Source organism: Polychytrium aggregatum, assembly GCF_025602895.1.
Source record: "Polychytrium aggregatum strain JEL109 chromosome Unknown BJ171scaffold_39, whole genome shotgun sequence".
Classification (NCBI taxonomy): domain Eukaryota; kingdom Fungi; phylum Chytridiomycota; class Chytridiomycetes; order Polychytriales; genus Polychytrium; species Polychytrium aggregatum.
The window spans coordinates 314669-331501 of NW_026516241.1; the positions used below are offsets into that span (position 1 = coordinate 314669).

Genomic DNA, 16833 nt, shown 5'->3' on the forward strand with positions numbered 1-16833 from the left:
GGATTGTCCGGGTCGAGAGAACGACGATGGGCAACGACGGGAGTGGAGATGGCCTGGCGGGGGAGAGGCAGGACAGGACAAGGCCGGGATGGGATGGGATGGGATGGGATGGGAATTTCAGCCCAGCAGCGGCAGGCAATGGAGCAGGACAGGAAGAAGACTCAAAGCCAAGAGGGAAGCCCAAAGGTCGACGGAAAGTGGCGGCCGGAAGAGACGAGGGGGAGAGCGGCTCGGTGGGGGAGTGCTCTCGGCGAGAACGGACAGCAGCACGGATAGTGCAGCGAGTCGGGCGAGAACGGAGAGAGGAGACCGAGAGTGGCAGGCAGCGAGACGGACTGCACAGAGACTGTCGCGGCCGGTTGTGGTGCTGGAGCGATGCCGATGTCGCACAGGGGGCGCGCTGGGGTACAGTCGATGCAACCGGACGACAAGGGGTGTGTGGGACGGCGCCGCGCAAATCGCGCCGAAATGTCGCACAGCGCTGCCGCCGACTGCTCCTGCCGATCGTGGGCGCGACCGCGCGGTGCGGGAGGGCGTGCGGCAAGGGCTGTCCCAGCGAGCGGTGCCGCTGGGGCTGGGGCTGGGGCTGGGGCTGGGGCTGGGTTTGGTGGTGTTAGGGCTGGGATTGTCCAGCCAAATCTCTGCCTTTGTTCCGGTCCTGCTGTCGAATGCCCACACATCACCCGTTCTGCCTGTTCATGACAAACCGGCCAGGCCAATGTCGTCAACAGCCACAGGCGATGCGATGCAGCGGTCTCGAGTTGAGTGTCTGTGTTGGGGACCTGTGAGCAGCCGGTGCAGTCGGCGGCTGCAGCCATTCCAGGAATACCGAACAGCAATGCAAGTGCTGATCCGCAGACTCCAGCGGACGGGCCGTGCCATTGTCTCCAGTCCTGGTCGATGCGGGAGTGTGGTGCCTGCGCCCGACCCTCTAGACTGCCGCTCCATCGGCTCTCGATATCAAGGTACTCGACATTCTCGAATCGCTTGGCTTCCCGGCACTGCGGGCATGCCAGTTCAAAATGGATGAGCCGTATTACCGCGTCGGTTCTCGCGACGACATCCACCGCCTGCCTGTGGGGACGAGATCCCTGATGCCGACATTCTGCGGGAACGGCGGCGGCTGTTGTGATCCATGTTGCCTTGGCATTTGGGTGGTGTGATTGGCCGCAATTCTGCCGCCTCTCGATTGTACATGACGCTTCGCTGGGCTCATCGCTGCCGGAGCTGTGAGGCATTCCGGTCTGCAATCGCATCGCACACAGGCCAGTCCCACCGGCTCGTTGCGTGATCCGTCTCGCCGCCGCTTCCAGGCAGATCGCTCTCATTGCCACTGCCATGCCGGCCACGGAGCACATCTCCACCCGGACGCTGCCAACAAGCGGCGTACATCGCCCTCTGTCAGCAAGTGCGCATCGGCAGTGTGCCGGCCTTCGATGCTTTGTAACCACCGCCGCGGCCCGTGGTGGATCTGCTTGTTGGTCCGGGACCAGTGTGGACCTTTCGCCATCGCCGTGTCCTGCCGGCCTCGTGGGACAAGCCCCGGACGATTCCTTCGACGGAAGAAAGGTTTACCCCGAATATCGTCCCGCTTTCCCACGGGCGCGTCAACAAAAGCGAGGCTGTCCGTCGGCCTTCACCCCCACTGACCAGCGACTGTTGAAGGATCTGGTTCATCCGCGAGTAATTTTTCAGCCCTGGGCTGCTCTCGACACGCAGGATCTCCGGCCGGCCGGCCAGATATAAATTCCACGCACCGCCGTCGTTGACCGGCTGTCCACACCCAACCCAAGCCGACGCTCGCCTGCACATCTTCCTGGTCTCTGCCTCCAGGCACCCCTCTGCCCACAACCCCCCCCTGTCGGTCCGGTCCGGTCCGTCCTGTCCTTTCTGCCGACAGCAAGCAAGCAAGCAAGCAAGCCGTCAGCCATGTCCGCCTCCAAAATCGAAATCACAGATGCCGACAAGACCGTCGAGTCTGTCGATGTCAATCTCGACTCGGCTGCCGCCGTCGACCCCGACAAGCCCCGGGTGCCTGTTACCCGTGTCGAGGTACGTCTCCGCCTGGCCCTGGCTGTTGTGTGCATTGGACGGTAGCAAGACATGTGCCCTGCCCAAGTCACACGTACCCCTGACACTGACATATCCTCCATCAACCTCTGCGCCGCCTCGTCTCCGCCCACAGTTCATCGGCACGCTCTTTGCCCTGATGATGCTCATCTTCTCGGCATCGCTCCTCGGTACCATCATCGCCACGGCCCTGCCCTCGATCGCCAACCAGCTCAACGACATGAACGACTATTCCTGGGTCGCCACGGCCTTCCTGCTCACCTCGACTGCTGTTCAGCCCGTTACCGGTGTTCTCAGTGACATTTTCGGTCGCAAGGTAACCACATGGTCTTGAGTTGCCTTGGATCGCTGAGGATTGCATGGCCCACTGGTAGCAGCAGCCGCAGGATCGGCTGGGTCGGCTGGACCAGCAGCATGGATGCCCGAGTGCCATGATGGATCAGGCAAACAGTGCTTGCCACTCCTCATCTCGCATGTTCACTCATTCACTATCGATCGCTCTCTCACAGGCCGTCGTCGTCGTTGCCGCCTTCATCTTCCTCGCCTCGACCATCGTCTCCGGCTTCAGCCAGTCCATGATCATGCTCATCGTCGCCCGTGCCGTCCAGGGTCTGGGCGGCGGTGTGATCACTGCCATCGTCTACATCGTCATCGGTGACATTGTCGCCCCCAAGCTACGCGGCCCCTACCAAGGCATGATCGGTGCCGTCTTTTCCGTCGCCACCGTCATCGGCCCCGTCATCGGCGGATACTTTACCGACAGCTCGGCCGGCTGGCGCTGGTGCTTCTTCATTGTCGCGCCTTTTGCCCTCATTGCCCTGATTTGTGTTATCTTCCTGATGAAAATTCCGTCCAGCCCTGGCTCGCTCCGCGACAAGATCCACCGTCTCGATGGCTGGGGAACACTGACGGTGTCCGCTGCCGTGGTGCTGATGCTCCTCGGTCTGACCTGGGGCGGAAACACCTATCCCTGGACCTCGGCCACGGTCCTGTGCCTGCTCATCTTTGGCTTCCTGATGCTCATCGTCTTTGTCGTGGTCGAAGCCAAGGTGCCCCGCGAGCCCATGATGCCCATGGACTTGTTCACCGTCCTCAACTTCAACGCCAGCAGTGTCATTGCCTTTGTGGTCGGCTTCCAGCTCTATGGCTTCATCTACTTCATTCCACTGTACTATCAAATCATCCACAACTACAACGCCACCCAGGCCGGCCTCTCGCTGCTGCCCATGGTTCTGACGCTGTCGATCGCCTCCATCGTTGCAGGCGTGATTACTTCCCGCTTCGGCACCACCCGCCCCTTCGCCATTGGCGGCATGGCCCTCCTCACCATCTCCATCGGTCTCCTCATGCTCCTCGACGAGAACTCCAGCATCGTTGTCGAGTACGTCTACCTCGGCTTGATGGGTCTTGCCATGGGCCCCACCATGCAGACCATCACCCTTCTTGTTCAGGGCTCGGTTCCGCCGCACCGACTTGCATCTGCCACGGCCGTCAACACCTTCTTCCGCACTCTCGGCGGTGTCTTTGGCGTCACTCTCTTCGAGACCATTCTGACAACTCGCTTCCAGTCGGCACTCGTCGGTCGTCTTGGTCCTGCAGCGCTGCAGGCCGGTGGATCGGTAAGCCTCTCTATTTCTCCCCTCCCCTCAAACTCATATTGATTCGTGCACGTTCGTGCTTCCATGCTGCTCTTCTGTCTGCCCTCTGCAAGATCCGTCGCACTCGGCTCTGGTTCTAATACGTCACTGCTCCTTCCTTGCCCGACTCTGTTCTATCCAGCTGGACCCCAAGGCGATTTGGACGCTCCCCGTTGCCATCCGCACCCCCGTCATCGAGTCCTTCATCGATGCCTTCCATATGGTTTGGCTCGTCGGCTGCTGCCTCATGGGCTTCGGCTTCCTGTTCTCACTTATCCTGCGACCCTTGACCTGGGATGCCAAAAAGGATACCAAGACGGCCACGAGCGTCAAGGACATCGAATCCAAGTAACCGCACCCAGTCTCCATAAGGCACACCTGATCCTCCTCCTCCTCCTCGCCTCTCGGCGATATATGGTTACTTGACCATCACAAGTCTCTCCTGCATGTTTGCATTCGCATGATTGTGTCATCCTTCTAGCTAGAGACACTGTGGCCAGCAGGCACATTTGCAAAGTCTCCCTCCCTTCTTGTTCCCAGCTCCTCATGGTGCCTCTTGACCAAAGTTGGTCTGCTGGCTCGGTTGCCCGACTCTGTCTCTACAGGCCACTACTCTCACCTCAGCTCGTACACACATCCATCATGCATTCTCCGTCATGTCAATCTGGGCCATGTCGCTGCGTCGATCGCTTTCAGCAGTGCAGATCCCCTTTCTCCCCCCCCTCTTTCTATCCATCTCGCTATCCAGCTCTCTATCTATATATCATCCACTCTGCCCGCACTCTGATCCCCGCTGCTTTTCAGCAATCTATGTGATGCCGGTGCCACCTCGACACCATGTTCGGGCACCGTTCGGCGATACTATGATCCGATTGTCCAATACATCATCATCTATTGCATTATGTGTTTGGGTCAAAAACAAACGACATGCTGCGGCGATCGGAGAGCGTAAGTATGACAGTCGACCAGCAAAAGGACCTGGAGAGGCATTCTTCTCCCCCCTTCCCAAAGCTCCGTCACCGAGGCACGAGAATCAACCCCGCATACCGCTGCAGCTCATCTTCTGGCGACTTGCGGACACTCACTTGCTCAGGCAGCAATAGAATCCTTCATGTCGTTAACGAGCTTGAGAATCTTGAGACGCTTCCCACTCGACGAGATACCCTGTGGACAAAGAGTGTTGATCGCAAGTCCAGAAGTATGTCCCAGAGGCGGTGCCAATCCATTCCACCTGCTCCTCCCATACACGCGAATCCGTCGACAGGGCTCACCATGTCTTTGAGGATGTCGTGGCTCAGCTCCGAGAGGACTTCACCGTTGATGTCATGGTCGCGAAAGGACTGCGAGAGATCCTCCAACCCTGTGGCCGAGAGCCACTGCGACACCTCGGTGACAGACCAGTCTCTAAAATCCATCATGCTCGACTGAGACATCCACAGGCCTGCGATGGAGTTCAAAGAAAGTGGGCAGAATCAAGCGCGAGGAGGCGTAGCCAGGAAGCAGCCGAGTGATTTGTTAGCGAGACGTGATGATTTATGGCGAAGTCGCCTGTTGCGGAGGACGGGTGACACGTCAGAGAGCATTCCTTGCCTGAGCGGGCGATGGATTTCATCATGGGGATCTTTGAGTCGAATTTGCGGGCGGCGGCGCCGATCTTTTGGGTGATGGAGTTGGGAGCTATCAAATCGAGTGAGTGAGTGAGTGAGTGAGTGAGTGAGTGAGTGAGTGAGTGAGTGAGTGAGTGAGTGAGTGAGTGAGTGAGTGAGTGAGTGAGTGAGTGAGTGAGTGAGTGAGTGAGTGACTCTCTGAATTCAGCAAGCCCCGCCAGCTATTCACCTCGCCTCTGCGATCGCATCACAGCAGCAACCAATGGCAAGCCAATGCTACTTACTGATCAAGCTTTTTTCAGAAGTAACGCGCGAGTGAAACGGAGTCAAGTCTGCGGTATTCGCAACGAAAGATAATCGCCGTATAGTTCGCACATCGGGAATCAATCTCGTGTGTGAACGGAAGGAGCCAAGTTCCGCCCACGCTCTTTTGCGAGTTTCGAAAGCCTGGTCCAAACAGAAACCTGCATGCAGATCTCATCCACTTGCCTCGGGCACAGATGTAGTAGCTCAGGTCGCGTAGGATGTCCATCATCTCCTTGCTGACATCGGGTCGAATACGGTCGGCGGGAGTGCTTGAGTGCTCTACATCGCATCAGAGTGCCGAGAGCCAAACGAACGGGGCTCAGTGGCCACGATTTGACGGAAGTGACTTTCTTTCCCCCCTCCTCTCAAAACAACCAACGTCCAATCGACAGCCACCCCTCTTCTTTCTTCGCCTCGGTTGGAATGCGTCTGCTCCCTCGAACCTGTATCATCGCTGATCGCCCAGAGATCGTCGGCAAATCCCGAATCCAGGAACGGGTTGGTCGAGATGGAGGCCGAGATGGAGGCCGACGGCGAGGTCGGGACAGTCGTGGAGCTGGGAGAGCGATTTGTCGAGGGTGCAGCGAGCATGTGCAGCTTGATGGTGCGGTCCGAGTCCCTGAGATCGTGGGTCACTGCGGGGATAGAGCGATTCCCAGATCGTCAGTCACCACGGTTGCAGTTCATCGGCACCTTGTTGTCGCCAACAGCATCGTCGCCGGTGCCAGACTTACAAAGGTCCTCGAGTTCATCCATGGTCGAGAGCGTCACGAGATCGCCTTCCGAGTCTTTGAACTTGATCACATACGGCTCGTCAGACTTGAGTCCATAAACCGAGTAGATCTACGCGACGAGGAGGTTATATCGAAAGAAGCTCAGCCGATCGAACGCACTTGCGGCGGCTAGCGGAAGGGAAGGAGCAAAGGCATCCACTGTCTCCGCGCCGGGATGCGGCTTAATCCAGCCACATATACTCGCTCACCGCGAGCAGGCACCGAGAGATAAGAAAGCGCCGCCAATCCCTGGCATCCCGACCTTGGATCGTAACGCCTCCATGCTCAGTTGCTGGGAATCCATGATGAACCGGCGACAGTCATCATTGAGCCAGACTTTGATACTGTATTTGGTCGCCATAGCTGCGTGGAAAATGATGCCGAGGCGTTATCCGGTGGACGCCATGCGGGTTGAGAAAATTGACGGTGTCAATAACAAGAGATCGGCGGGTGAGCTTGGTCATCATCGCCGCTGGGACGTGCAGCGCCCGAAGCAAAACCCAGACGCGTCGTGGAAGAGCTTCGGCTGTGGCGACTCACCGATGATGGCGTGGGAAGGAGTGGCGGGATGTGCGGTGCAGGAATAAGATCCCTTTTGTCCAGCTTGCGAGAATGGTCGGGCGCAAGGGCTTCGATATCGAGGAGGGGAGAGGGCCATCCGGGCACAGAGCCCAGAGCGGGAGCCATATTGAACCTGGCACAGAGAGAATGCCCGCCATCGCAGTAGCCCATTCCAACCGTACAGTCTTTGGCGGGGACATTCGGATTGATCGATGAAGCAATACAACAATATTTGAGGGTGGAGCATCACGAAGCGAAACACACGGTCCGTCTTGGCCCTTGGGGACCGTATGATGAATCTCGATGCTAGAGCCCATGCTGTGAGAGCGAGCCGCATTATGTATCAGTGCAAGCCACTGATGCACATGAGCGATGTTGGATTGTGATGCACCCACTTCACCCAATGCCGCACGAGCACGCCGCGTTGGCCGCCGAGGGAGATGAAAGTGTGTATTTGATGAGTATGTAGAGTTGGCAGCCAAAATATGGAAGGGGGGGGGAGACGACCTGTCATATCGGCGCCTGTTTCTTCTTGTCGGCATGGGTCTTTTGATGCCGCGTAACTTGGTCGGGTCGGGCAAACTGCTTTCCACAGTTGCGGAGCGGACACTGGAACGGCTTCTCGCCTGTGTGCACTCGAACCTGAAGTCATGGAGCCAGTGCAGTTGCGCGTGTGAGCTCGCAAAGTGCACCACTGATGTGCCTGGCTCGGCTCACGGGGGGGGGTAGTATCCATCATAGCAAGGCAAACTACTATCGCCCTTGCGGGGACGATGAGTGCCAGAGACATGCGGCGCCCACGCTCTTACATGTTTGGTGAGATTGCTGCTTTCTGCAAAGCGCTTCTCGCACCCGTTGACCTTGCACTTGAACGGCCGCTCGCCCGTGTGCTTGCGAATATGAATCGTCAGTGCACCTGGAATAGCAAACTGCTTGCCGCAGCTGTTCTCCGGACACTTGTACGGGCGCTCGCCTGTTGGCAGAATACGTGGGTTGGAGTGCCGCCTCAAAGTTAGATCATCAGAACATACATCTGTGGCGGAAAGACAGGGCCGTTTGTACTGTCGCAACGGAAATCAACTCGCCCCCCTCCACCCTCGAGACATACCAGTGTGTGTTCGTATGTGCTGCGTCATGATGGCCAGCTCCGAAAATCGCTGGTTGCACTGAGTGCATTGGTATGGCTTGTCGCCCGTATCTGCACGTGCCAGGGAGTACGGAACACAGGTTGTTAACCAGGTGCGTCGATTTTGACCGGATGCGCCTGCGATCCGAGTCGGACCAGCACTGTCACTCGGCCCAGTCGACATGGCTTCCAGATAGTCACGGCATCTGAAACTACGCCATGTTCAAGAAGGCGTTGCGCTACGCCTGCAGGGCAATAAGGGGGGGGCGGTACAATACGCACGGGTCTGAATGTGTCGCATGATCTTTTGGCGTTGAGCAAATGGCTTTCCATGGCGCTCGCAATCCTTCCACTTGCAGACATAGACGCTGCTGCCGTTTCCGATGTGATGCTCCGACAAATGGTCGGTCAGTTCGTCAAAGGTATTGAAACGCTCGCCTGCGCAGCGATAGGCGGCCGAGGCGCTGGGTCAGTACGGGGACCTCTGCAAGACGAGGGCGCCAGTGCCATTCAAGCGCAACTGCAACTGCAACTGCAACTGCAATAACTTACTGCAGGCATCCCACAAACAGCCGTGGGGTTTCGAGTTGGAGGTTCCGGAAGGCAGATGGTCGTTGCACAGATGGCGCACCAGTTCGTCGATCGAAAAGAACGACCGCAGGGTGCACAGCGCCCAGCGGCAGACGTGATAGAAGGAGCGGCTGGGGTTTTCGATCGGGCCATAGGGCACCAGGCCTTGCTCCTCCGTCTCTAGGCTGTCCACCAGCGGATCGATGGTCTGAGCAGATGGTCCAGCCTCGCTCATATTCGCTTCTGTCTCTTGAATCTGCTCAATCTCTTTCTTGGTCCAGAGGGTTGAGAGGTGGTTGGCGCTCAGATGCAGCTTGCTGATGTGCGGCAGGAGCTCGTCCGAGGAATTGAAGCGCGCCGTACAAGTAGCCCACTGACAGCGAGGCTGGGACCCGGATGCGGCTGGGGCTGCTGAGTCCTGCGAGTCGATCGGGGCGATATCGCTATCCTGTCCAACCATATCGATCGATAGACTTGATCCGGCGTGTGTGTCGAGTCCTGTGGCCGTGGTGCGGGATGCTGGAGTCAGGGGCATCACTGATCTCGGTCGGGCAGCCGTAGGTCGAGACTTTCGATCCGATGAACACACGAGCTGGCCGATCCCACTGCCCTGCCATGCATGGCACCGAGAGGCCTGTAGCTTGCTGCACAGCTGGTGCATGCTCTCGGAGGCACCCACACAGCCGAGGCCGCTCTGCAACCTCATGGCCATTTACCGTACCGCCCACGCCCTTCACCAGCGAGACCGCCAGACTTACCATACTCTGCGGAAACGCTGGACGCAGGATCAAGGACAGGAAACAAATCGCATGGGTTTTGGGGGAAGTGGGAATTGGCACCCGCCGCAAACAGGCGCGACGGATCTTGGAGAGAGCTGGGAAGGCTGGACTGAGCCGAGCCAACATGTGGCTGCAGCGGGTGGTCGAATGGGCTCGCAGAGCCATCGATGAGGGCATAGGGCGGCCGCGAGAGCGGCGACGGGTGGATGGCTGCGAAGTCAAAGTTCTGTGCGGGTTGCGTCGTATCGGCAGGTCGGAACGAGCTCATAAACGGATGGACGGCCCAGAGGGGAATTGCAGCGGAAAACTCAAAGCCATCGGGGAAGAAGGTATCGGTGAAGGCCTGGTAGGGCTGCTGGCTGCTCGGAGATGCGAACGCCGTCTGGGCCGGGGTTGGCTGGTACTGCGGTGGATGCTCCATCACGAACGGCGGCGCTGTCGGTGCTGGCGGGATGGTGTAGGCCGATGCCAGATGATAGGGCAGCTCGGACTCGGAGATTCCAGTGGGATGCGACAGAGAGCCGAAGGCATCTCGGGCCGAGAACGACTCGGACGGGAAGGAGGAGGAGTCGGAGAGGAGAGCCGACATTGCAGGGAGGCCATCGGGCTGGAGGGCGTTGTAGCTGCCGCTGCAGTCGATGCTGTCGAAGAAGACAGCGAGGGGCTGGGCTGGCTGTGAACGATCGGGCTGCTCCTGCTCGGCTTTAACCTCGGGCGATGGCAGCCGAGGCAGAGGGCCCGGCGCTGGATGCTCCATGGCAGGAGTGTTCAGGGGTGGGGAGCAGGAAACCAGACCGACAGACACGGGCTGGCGGGCTCGACGATGGATTCGGATCGAGGCAGAGACGAGGCGGAGGGACTGGAAAGGGACTGGAGAGGGACTGGAGAGGGACTGGCCGAGCGGGAGCGATGGAGACAACGGCCGAGTGGGGTCGGCCAAACGGGGTCGGCCAAGGGCCCAGGAAAAAATGCTTTGCCGCGGGCACGGGCTTGTCAACAAACGGCCTTGTGGATCGGGTGCGCCGAGCGAGTGGGCCTGGCGGGAGGAGGCAGACAGCAGCACGATGTCGAGATGGTTTCGAGATGGTGTCGAGATGGTGTCGAGATGGTGTCGGGATGGTGACGAGATGGTGTCGAGATGATATCGCAGCGACACGGACAACGCCGTGCCATCACGATATCGAAATGTAATGCCAACACGACATCGAAATATCACGGCTCGGCTTCAGGATGACTCCATCAGAGCAACACGGATCCATCGGACCACTCGCTTGACCAGCAGCACACGGACGACCCGACCAATGAACGGCCTCGCGTCTTGGATAAACAAGTGCAGTTGCTCGATATCATCCAGGAACAGCGGTCGCATCTCTGGTTCATGAGGTCCGTTCGCGCCAGTGCCATTCCCACGGCCGCACTGGCGGCTCCCCGCCGATCCACCCTTCCGTTGTCTGATCCAGATCACCCCGAGGTCTCCTGATTGAACATATCGGTCTTGCCAACAATGGTCTCCGACGCGAGAGTTGGTTCTGCTCACACAACGCACTCACACCCAGCAGTAGCACCCCCAGCGGCACTGCCCATTGATCCTCCTCCTCCTTCTCCTCCGTTTGTTCGTCCACAATGGCGGCTCCCACGTCCGATTGATGCAGCCTTGCCCGAGATGCATCTGTGGTCCATCTTCGTCAGCAGCACGGCTTCCCACACCATCTCGACTTTCCTCCGTGCCCCATTACCCCCGCGGTTCTACCGCCCAAGAACATCCAAGAAATGCCGTCTCTGCCTCCGATCCATCCTCCGATCCATCCTCTGGCCGCTGATCCTTCGACAGCAGCTCCAAGCACCCAGCCATCGGCACCTGAGCCCATTGTGCTCCCGGCTGTGCCCTTCCAACTGCTGCGGTACCAGCACCGGCTCTCCTGCAGCAGCCAAAGCTCCATATCCCAGGGCAGCTCTGTCGCTCGGGTTTCTCGGAACTCGGTCAAGGTCCGTGCCCCGCCGCTGCGATCAAGCGTCACCCGGCCCAGCATCCGGGGCTTCATCCATCCCATCGACCATATAGCCGGACACCCCACCACGGTCACCGAGGTCCTCGTGGACTCGGTCGAGCTGAATGCCGTCGACCAGAAGCATGCCCAGGTCATCAGCCAGGCAGCTGCTCGCCTGCAGAACAGGCTGGAGGGCCTCGAGCACATCGATATGGCCGGTGCTGTCGAGAAGATGGTCGAGCAGCGCGGCGAGCAGCGGACTGCCGCGGAGCGGTAAGTGGCCCTGGCCATGATATGTGCATGTGCATCCAGACACAATGCTGCCATCTGCACCACAGAACATCCTGCCATCGACTCGAATAGGTTTACGACGGTGGAGCACTCGGCACATTGGCTCAAATCTCATGCAGATGTACCCTCAGTCTGCTGGCAATGCGATGCATCTGCGTCGCGCTGGATCGACATTCAAAGACTGTGACGCTGTAACGACGGGCACTCGCGCTTGGGCTCTATTTCTCTGATACGGTGCCTGCCCCCATCTCCATTCGCAGTTGGAAGTATGCCCTGGAGACGACGCTGTCTGGTGTCAAGGCCGTGCGTGCATTCCGAAACCGGGAGATCGAAGAGAAGGCAACCCCTTCCCAGGGTGTGATTGATTCGACCTTTGTAAGTGACCTCTGCTTGGATCGACAGGTTCCGAGACCTTCTGCTGCAGTCTTGGGATGCGACGACCATGCTGCTATCAGCCACTACATCAGCGGCGATCACTCGCATCGATGCTTTCTGTCGGCTCTCTATCTTGCGACCGTCTAATCACTCAGCCTCTGCTATCGTGTTGATATACCACCTCGATCCGCACTGTAAATCCCGGACGGCAGATCGCCAACAAGATCGGCTTCTCCCTCGAAGACTATCGAGCCCAGCGAAACCGGTTCGACTGTGGGCTATCGCGAGACACCCGACAGGCGCTGAAGAAGGACCCAAAGGACTACTCCCAGCGAGACGTTGATTTACTCTTTCACCTGACCTCGTCTCTGCCGGCGTTTTCAAAGTACAACACGGCCGTGCGCAAGGCCCTCTGTCGGGTCACCAAGTTTGAAGCTTTCAAGCAGGGACGAGTGATTGTCAAAGAGGTGTGGCCCGCAGACGAGCGCTTCTGGTGGTGGGCTACCGCAAAGCAGTGACCGGCCCTGAATGAACTCGGATCAAGCCGGTCATGTCGGTCATGTCGGTCATGTCGGTCATGTCGGTCGCGATACTGACAGCGACCAGCGTTGCAGGGCCACGAAGCGCAAAACTTTTACTTTATCGCAAGCGGCCAGGTCGAGATCCGGAAGCAGATCGAAGGCCAGTCGATCCTGCTCAATGTTCTGAAGACGTGAGTCCTGTCGAGCAGCACTCGGTAGCGCCCCGATGGGTGCTGGGCATAGCCTTGCTCACACGGCGTCTCTGCTCGCTGTCCGGCTGGCTGAATGACTGGCTGACTGTTCACGGACTTGCACAGGGGCGACAGCTTCGGAGAGCTTGCCTTGCTGCAGAATGTGCGGCGGTCTGCCACCGTCATTACCCTGATGGACACGGAGCTTCTGAGGGTCAACAAGGACGACTTTTTGGAGGTCCTCAGGACCGAGTCGGAGAAGGATCTGCACGAGAAGGTCGAACTGCTGCAGTCCATTCCGCTGTTCCAGATGCTCTCACGGGCAGCCATCATCCACTTGGCAGCCACCAGCCAGTCGCGAGACTATGTCGCAGACCAAGTGATTACGACCGAGGGGGAAGTTCCGCAGAGCATTGTCGTCATCAAGTAAGTGGCCGAGCAAAGGATGTGATGCACACGGCAGGGTGTGAGAATCTGAGACTGGGCGAGTGCTGGCGATGGACTGAGCATGAACGGTGGACTGAGCATGAACGGTGGACCGAGCATGAACGGTGGACCGAGGATGAACGGTGGACTGAGTGGTCCTGCGGAACAATGTAGTTCCGCTCATGGATGCGATACGGCGGATGTCGGCATGAACATGTTGCATGATTCGAGGCCAGAGTGGTGCTGGCGACTTTATCCCCGCTCTTCGGGTTCCAGGTGTGCCTCGTTCCATGGTTTGTTGACTTTGGTTCTCGCCGATGCAGGGAGGGGTACTGTCGCCTGGTCAAGGCCGTGCGGTTCCTGCGAGTGCCCTGGTCTAAAGCTTACCCGGATCGCTTCAAGCTTGTGCCGTGCCCAGAAGGCTTTGGCGAGAAGCCCAAGCCGACCCGGCAGGCGGAGCGCACCCAGCTCCGGCCTGGGAACGTCACCTTCCTCACGGCGACGCAGTTTGTGGAGCCCGTGGTCCAGCCGCCGATCGTCAACCGGGTACTCAAGATCAAGGACTGCAGCGTTGGCGAGACGCTCTTTGCAGTCTCGGCCGTCGTCCAGCTGGGCACGCCCAACATTGTCCGGCACCTCAACATGACGATGCGGCAAGAGCGCCAGGCCAAGCGGGCGCCGTTTTCGATCCTCTCCAACGGCCGGGTCAAGATCCTGCTCATCAACCGTGGCGAGTTTGCGCGGGTGGCCACAGCCGAGATGGCCGAGACCATCGGGGCCAAGCACCTCGACGACTCGCTCGAGGTTTGGCATCCGCAGAAGCTCCAGCACGAGTACATCAACGCCCGCCGCTGGAAGCTGCACAAGGCCGGGGTGATCTCGGAGCTGGTCGAGAAGCGCGATCTGGATGTCCGCGAGCGGGTCTGTAATGCGCTCCCGCGGATAGCTTGAGCCGCTGGACGGTGGGGAGTGTGGGGGTTGTTTGCCGGCGGATACCGGGATTTGTCATGAGCAACGAGCATGTGCGCAGAACATGGATGCAGAATCCGATTGTATGAATGGGGGCCTCGGATGACAAATGGGCTGCGGTGGGGACTGTGGGGATCGCTGTATCGATTGCAGGAGGCGGCGGTGGGCCTATTCTGAAACAGAGCACGGAGAGCGGTGAGATGCAGTTGCAAGTCGGAAAGGGAGGCGACGGCGGAATGCCAAGCGATAACAGCGACGGGGTGCTGAAAGAATACCGCCGACAGAATGCCAAGCGATAGCGACAAACGACGACGATGGGGTGCAGAAGCAACGGCGACCACCCGGCCGCCTTCCGATCTGTGGCGTGGGCAAACTCCGGCCTGCAAGGATATATCAAGGCCGCTCTGGCCCTCCCTCGCTGACCAGCACCCACAGCCCCAGTTCCAGCACCAGTTCCAGTTCCAGCAGCAACCATGTCCTCCAAGCCCGTGCTCTACACCTACTGGCGATCGTCTGCCAGCTGGCGAGTCAGGTATGCGCCAAGAGGCCCATGACGGAACAGCCGGTGTTGCGCTCTCGACTGACTCGCGCCGCAAATCTCGACAGAATCGTCCTGGCCCTCAAGAACGTCGAGTACGAGTCCAAGTTTGTGAACCTCCTCAAGGGCGAGCAGGTACCGCTGGCGTGCGACACTTGCTGATTTGGCCGTATTCGCAGCGATGGTGGTGTTTGGTGGTGAATGCACGGCGATTGCTGTGGCTGGGCGAGGGGGTCTCAGATCGATCATCATGAGTCCCAGGCCCTGGCATTTGCTGCACTTTCTGCGTTTGTGCATCAAGTGCTTCCAAAGAGCTGCACATCGGCTGCCCAGGCACCGGCAGATCCCCTTTCCAGACCACGAGCCATTCATCCGCTGACTCCATCTTACCTGCGGCTAGACCACGGACGAATACAAGGCCCTCAACCCCGGCGGCGTTATCCCTACTCTGGAGATTGATGGCAAGACCATCATCCAGTCGCCGGCCATCATCGAGCTGCTGGAGGAGCTGTATCCCGAGACACCCCTGCTGCCCAAGGACCCCTATGAGAGGGCCGTGGTATGAGCAAAGAGTGGATGGGCCAGTGATGGAGCAGGACACACTGGGGTGTTGGCGGCAGATGGAGCTGCTTCGGAATTGCTCTTGACATTGCTGATGGCCCCTATTCTCTTGGCAGGTGCGAGGAATCGTCAACACGGTGACTTGCGACATCCACCCCGTCCAGAACCTGCGTGTCCTGAACTATGCTGGAAGCGAGCGCAAGGCCGAGTGGGCCAAGCACTTTATCACCCTCGGATTCGAAGGTAAGGCTGGGCAGGGCTCGTTGATGCGCCGAGGATCTCGATCGGCCGAGCGCATTGATCAGATGCACCCAAGCCGCTGCAGTCATGCTGCTGTGTCATGTGCTGCTGGGCCTCGCTGGAAGCCCGTTAGAAACGAACGTGGGCATGAGCGATGTGGCGAGCCACCACGACAGGGGGGAGAGCGAGTGCGGGCTCGTTGGCGATCGCCCTGACACTGCGGCCCCCACGGCAAATGCAACCCCCTCCTTTTCCCCACGCCATGTTCGCCTCGGCGAAACGCATCAGCCCTCGAGAAGGTGCTCGCCACAACCTCGGGCACTTACTCCTATGGCGGTAAGTCACAACTGCCCTGGCCATGGGTACGGCGGAGCGGCCGGCCCCCCCCCCTGCGGCCATTCCCACCGAGGTTGCATGTTGCGGCAGAGACAGCCGTGTCTGCTGCGGTTGAAGCTCGACGCCGCTGACTCCATGGCGCTGTTTGGATCGCAGATTCAGTCACTCTGGCGGATGTGGTGCTTGTTCCCCAAGCGTTCAATGCCGTCCGCTGGGGCGTCGATATGAGCCGGTTCCCCATCATTTCGCGCATCAGCGCCAGCCTGGGCGAGCTTGAGGCATTCAAGGCCGCGCACCCGGACAACCAGCAGGACGCCCAGCTCTGAGCCGGGAGCGAGCCGCAGCTGTCGAACAAGGTGTCGAACGAGGTGTCGAATGGTGTCGAACGAGGTGTCGAACGAGGTGTCGAATGGTGTCGAGCGAGGTGTCGAACGTCGAATGGTGTCGAATTGGTTGTCAGATTGTCGGAATGGCTGAACACGACGCCGCCGCGTGGACTCCACGTGAGCACACATGCTGCGCAACAAGTACAACAGCCCTGTGGCACAGATGCGCCCCAATGTCGCACAGACACACTCTGAGCAGGGCCACAGAGACAGTGCAGCCGCGCGGGGGAAGCCACCGGTGGCGCACACTTGTGCGCGCGCGCGGCACACACGCGGCGCCTGTGTCGCGGCTGTTCCGTCCCTGCTGCGGTTCCAGAATGCCCGGGAAATGCACTGCATGCGCATCGGCTGAATCCCACGGGCAGCGCAGCCGACAATGCATTGCTGCCAATGGTATCAGTGCTGCCAATGGTATTAGTGCTGCCAATGGTATCAGAGTTACCGTTAACATCAAAGCTACCAATGCCGCCGTTGCAACTTCTACATCAAAGCTACCAATGCCATCGTTGCAACTTGCACCGTCCTGTCGTTTGTTCCCGCCCCGTCGGCCGCGTCTGTACTGCCTGCCGTGCGTCGCTGTGA

At 59.2% G+C, this 16833-nt stretch overlaps 5 protein-coding genes across 5 annotated transcripts; 3 read left to right on the forward strand and 2 right to left on the reverse strand.

Annotated features, from left to right (window-relative positions):
• Positions 1–1929: 1929 nt before the first annotated feature.
• BJ171DRAFT_601765 (major facilitator superfamily domain-containing protein) lies at positions 1930–4357 on the forward strand (the record flags this gene model as incomplete). The annotated part of the gene is made up of 4 exons (XM_053115111.1): positions 1930–2052; positions 2186–2386; positions 2580–3689; positions 3850–4357. The coding sequence occupies 4 exons, from the start codon at positions 1930–1932 to the stop codon at positions 4057–4059; spliced, it is 1644 nt and encodes a 547-aa protein (XP_052963602.1). The 3' UTR covers positions 4060–4357.
• Positions 4358–4579: 222 nt separating this feature from the next.
• On the reverse strand, positions 4580–7196 carry BJ171DRAFT_518092 (uncharacterized protein). Its single transcript, XM_053112219.1, has 10 exons — positions 6934–7196; positions 6656–6756; positions 6355–6463; positions 6064–6255; positions 5804–5899; positions 5599–5646; positions 5298–5384; positions 4979–5148; positions 4793–4871; positions 4580–4637 (listed from the first exon to the last, which is right to left on the reverse strand). The coding sequence occupies exons 1-9, from the start codon at positions 7049–7051 to the stop codon at positions 4797–4799; spliced, it is 996 nt and encodes a 331-aa protein (XP_052963603.1). The 5' UTR covers positions 7052–7196; the 3' UTR covers positions 4580–4637; positions 4793–4796.
• A 268-nt stretch (positions 7197–7464) lies between these two features.
• On the reverse strand, positions 7465–9110 carry BJ171DRAFT_427485 (uncharacterized protein; the record flags this gene model as incomplete). Its single annotated transcript, XM_053107808.1, has 5 exons — positions 7465–7596; positions 7764–7927; positions 8063–8152; positions 8363–8518; positions 8633–9110. 5 exons carry the CDS (start codon positions 9108–9110, stop codon positions 7465–7467), a joined length of 1020 nt encoding a protein of 339 aa, XP_052963604.1.
• Positions 9111–10798: 1688 nt separating this feature from the next.
• BJ171DRAFT_205291 (uncharacterized protein) lies at positions 10799–14266 on the forward strand. Its single transcript, XM_053106311.1, has 6 exons — positions 10799–11690; positions 11969–12083; positions 12296–12550; positions 12698–12795; positions 12922–13221; positions 13545–14266. The coding sequence occupies exons 1-6, from the start codon at positions 11200–11202 to the stop codon at positions 14170–14172; spliced, it is 1887 nt and encodes a 628-aa protein (XP_052963605.1). The 5' UTR covers positions 10799–11199; the 3' UTR covers positions 14173–14266.
• A 291-nt stretch (positions 14267–14557) lies between these two features.
• BJ171DRAFT_518096 (glutathione S-transferase) lies at positions 14558–16403 on the forward strand. Its single transcript, XM_053112220.1, has 6 exons — positions 14558–14722; positions 14797–14863; positions 15129–15287; positions 15406–15532; positions 15818–15865; positions 16022–16403. The coding sequence occupies exons 1-6, from the start codon at positions 14664–14666 to the stop codon at positions 16189–16191; spliced, it is 630 nt and encodes a 209-aa protein (XP_052963606.1). The 5' UTR covers positions 14558–14663; the 3' UTR covers positions 16192–16403.
• Positions 16404–16833: the final 430 nt, after the last annotated feature.

Bases quoted from the DNA above. Each gene is read 5' to 3' on its own strand.
- BJ171DRAFT_518096 (XM_053112220.1), top strand. From the start codon at position 14,664: ATGTCCTCCAAGCCCGTGCTCTACACCTACTGGCGATCGTCTGCCAGC. The intron at 14,864-15,128 runs GTACCGCTGGCG...ACCTGCGGCTAG, and splicing joins ACCTCCTCAAGGGCGAGCAG to ACCACGGACGAATACAAGGC. The intron at 15,866-16,021 runs GTAAGTCACAAC...TTTGGATCGCAG, and splicing joins GGGCACTTACTCCTATGGCG to ATTCAGTCACTCTGGCGGAT.
- BJ171DRAFT_518092 (XM_053112219.1), bottom strand. From the start codon at position 7,051: ATGGCCCTCTCCCCTCCTCGATATCGAAGCCCTTGCGCCCGACCATTC. The intron at 6,256-6,354 runs GTAAGTCTGGCA...CTATCCCCGCAG, and splicing joins GGATGAACTCGAGGACCTTT to TGACCCACGATCTCAGGGAC. The intron at 5,647-5,803 runs GCAAGTGGATGA...CGAATACCGCAG, and splicing joins CTACTACATCTGTGCCCGAG to ACTTGACTCCGTTTCACTCG.
- BJ171DRAFT_205291 (XM_053106311.1), top strand. From the start codon at position 11,200: ATGCCGTCTCTGCCTCCGATCCATCCTCCGATCCATCCTCTGGCCGCT. The intron at 11,691-11,968 runs GTAAGTGGCCCT...CTCCATTCGCAG, and splicing joins CAGCGGACTGCCGCGGAGCG to TTGGAAGTATGCCCTGGAGA. The intron at 12,551-12,697 runs GTGTGGCCCGCA...CCAGCGTTGCAG, and splicing joins GACGAGTGATTGTCAAAGAG to GGCCACGAAGCGCAAAACTT.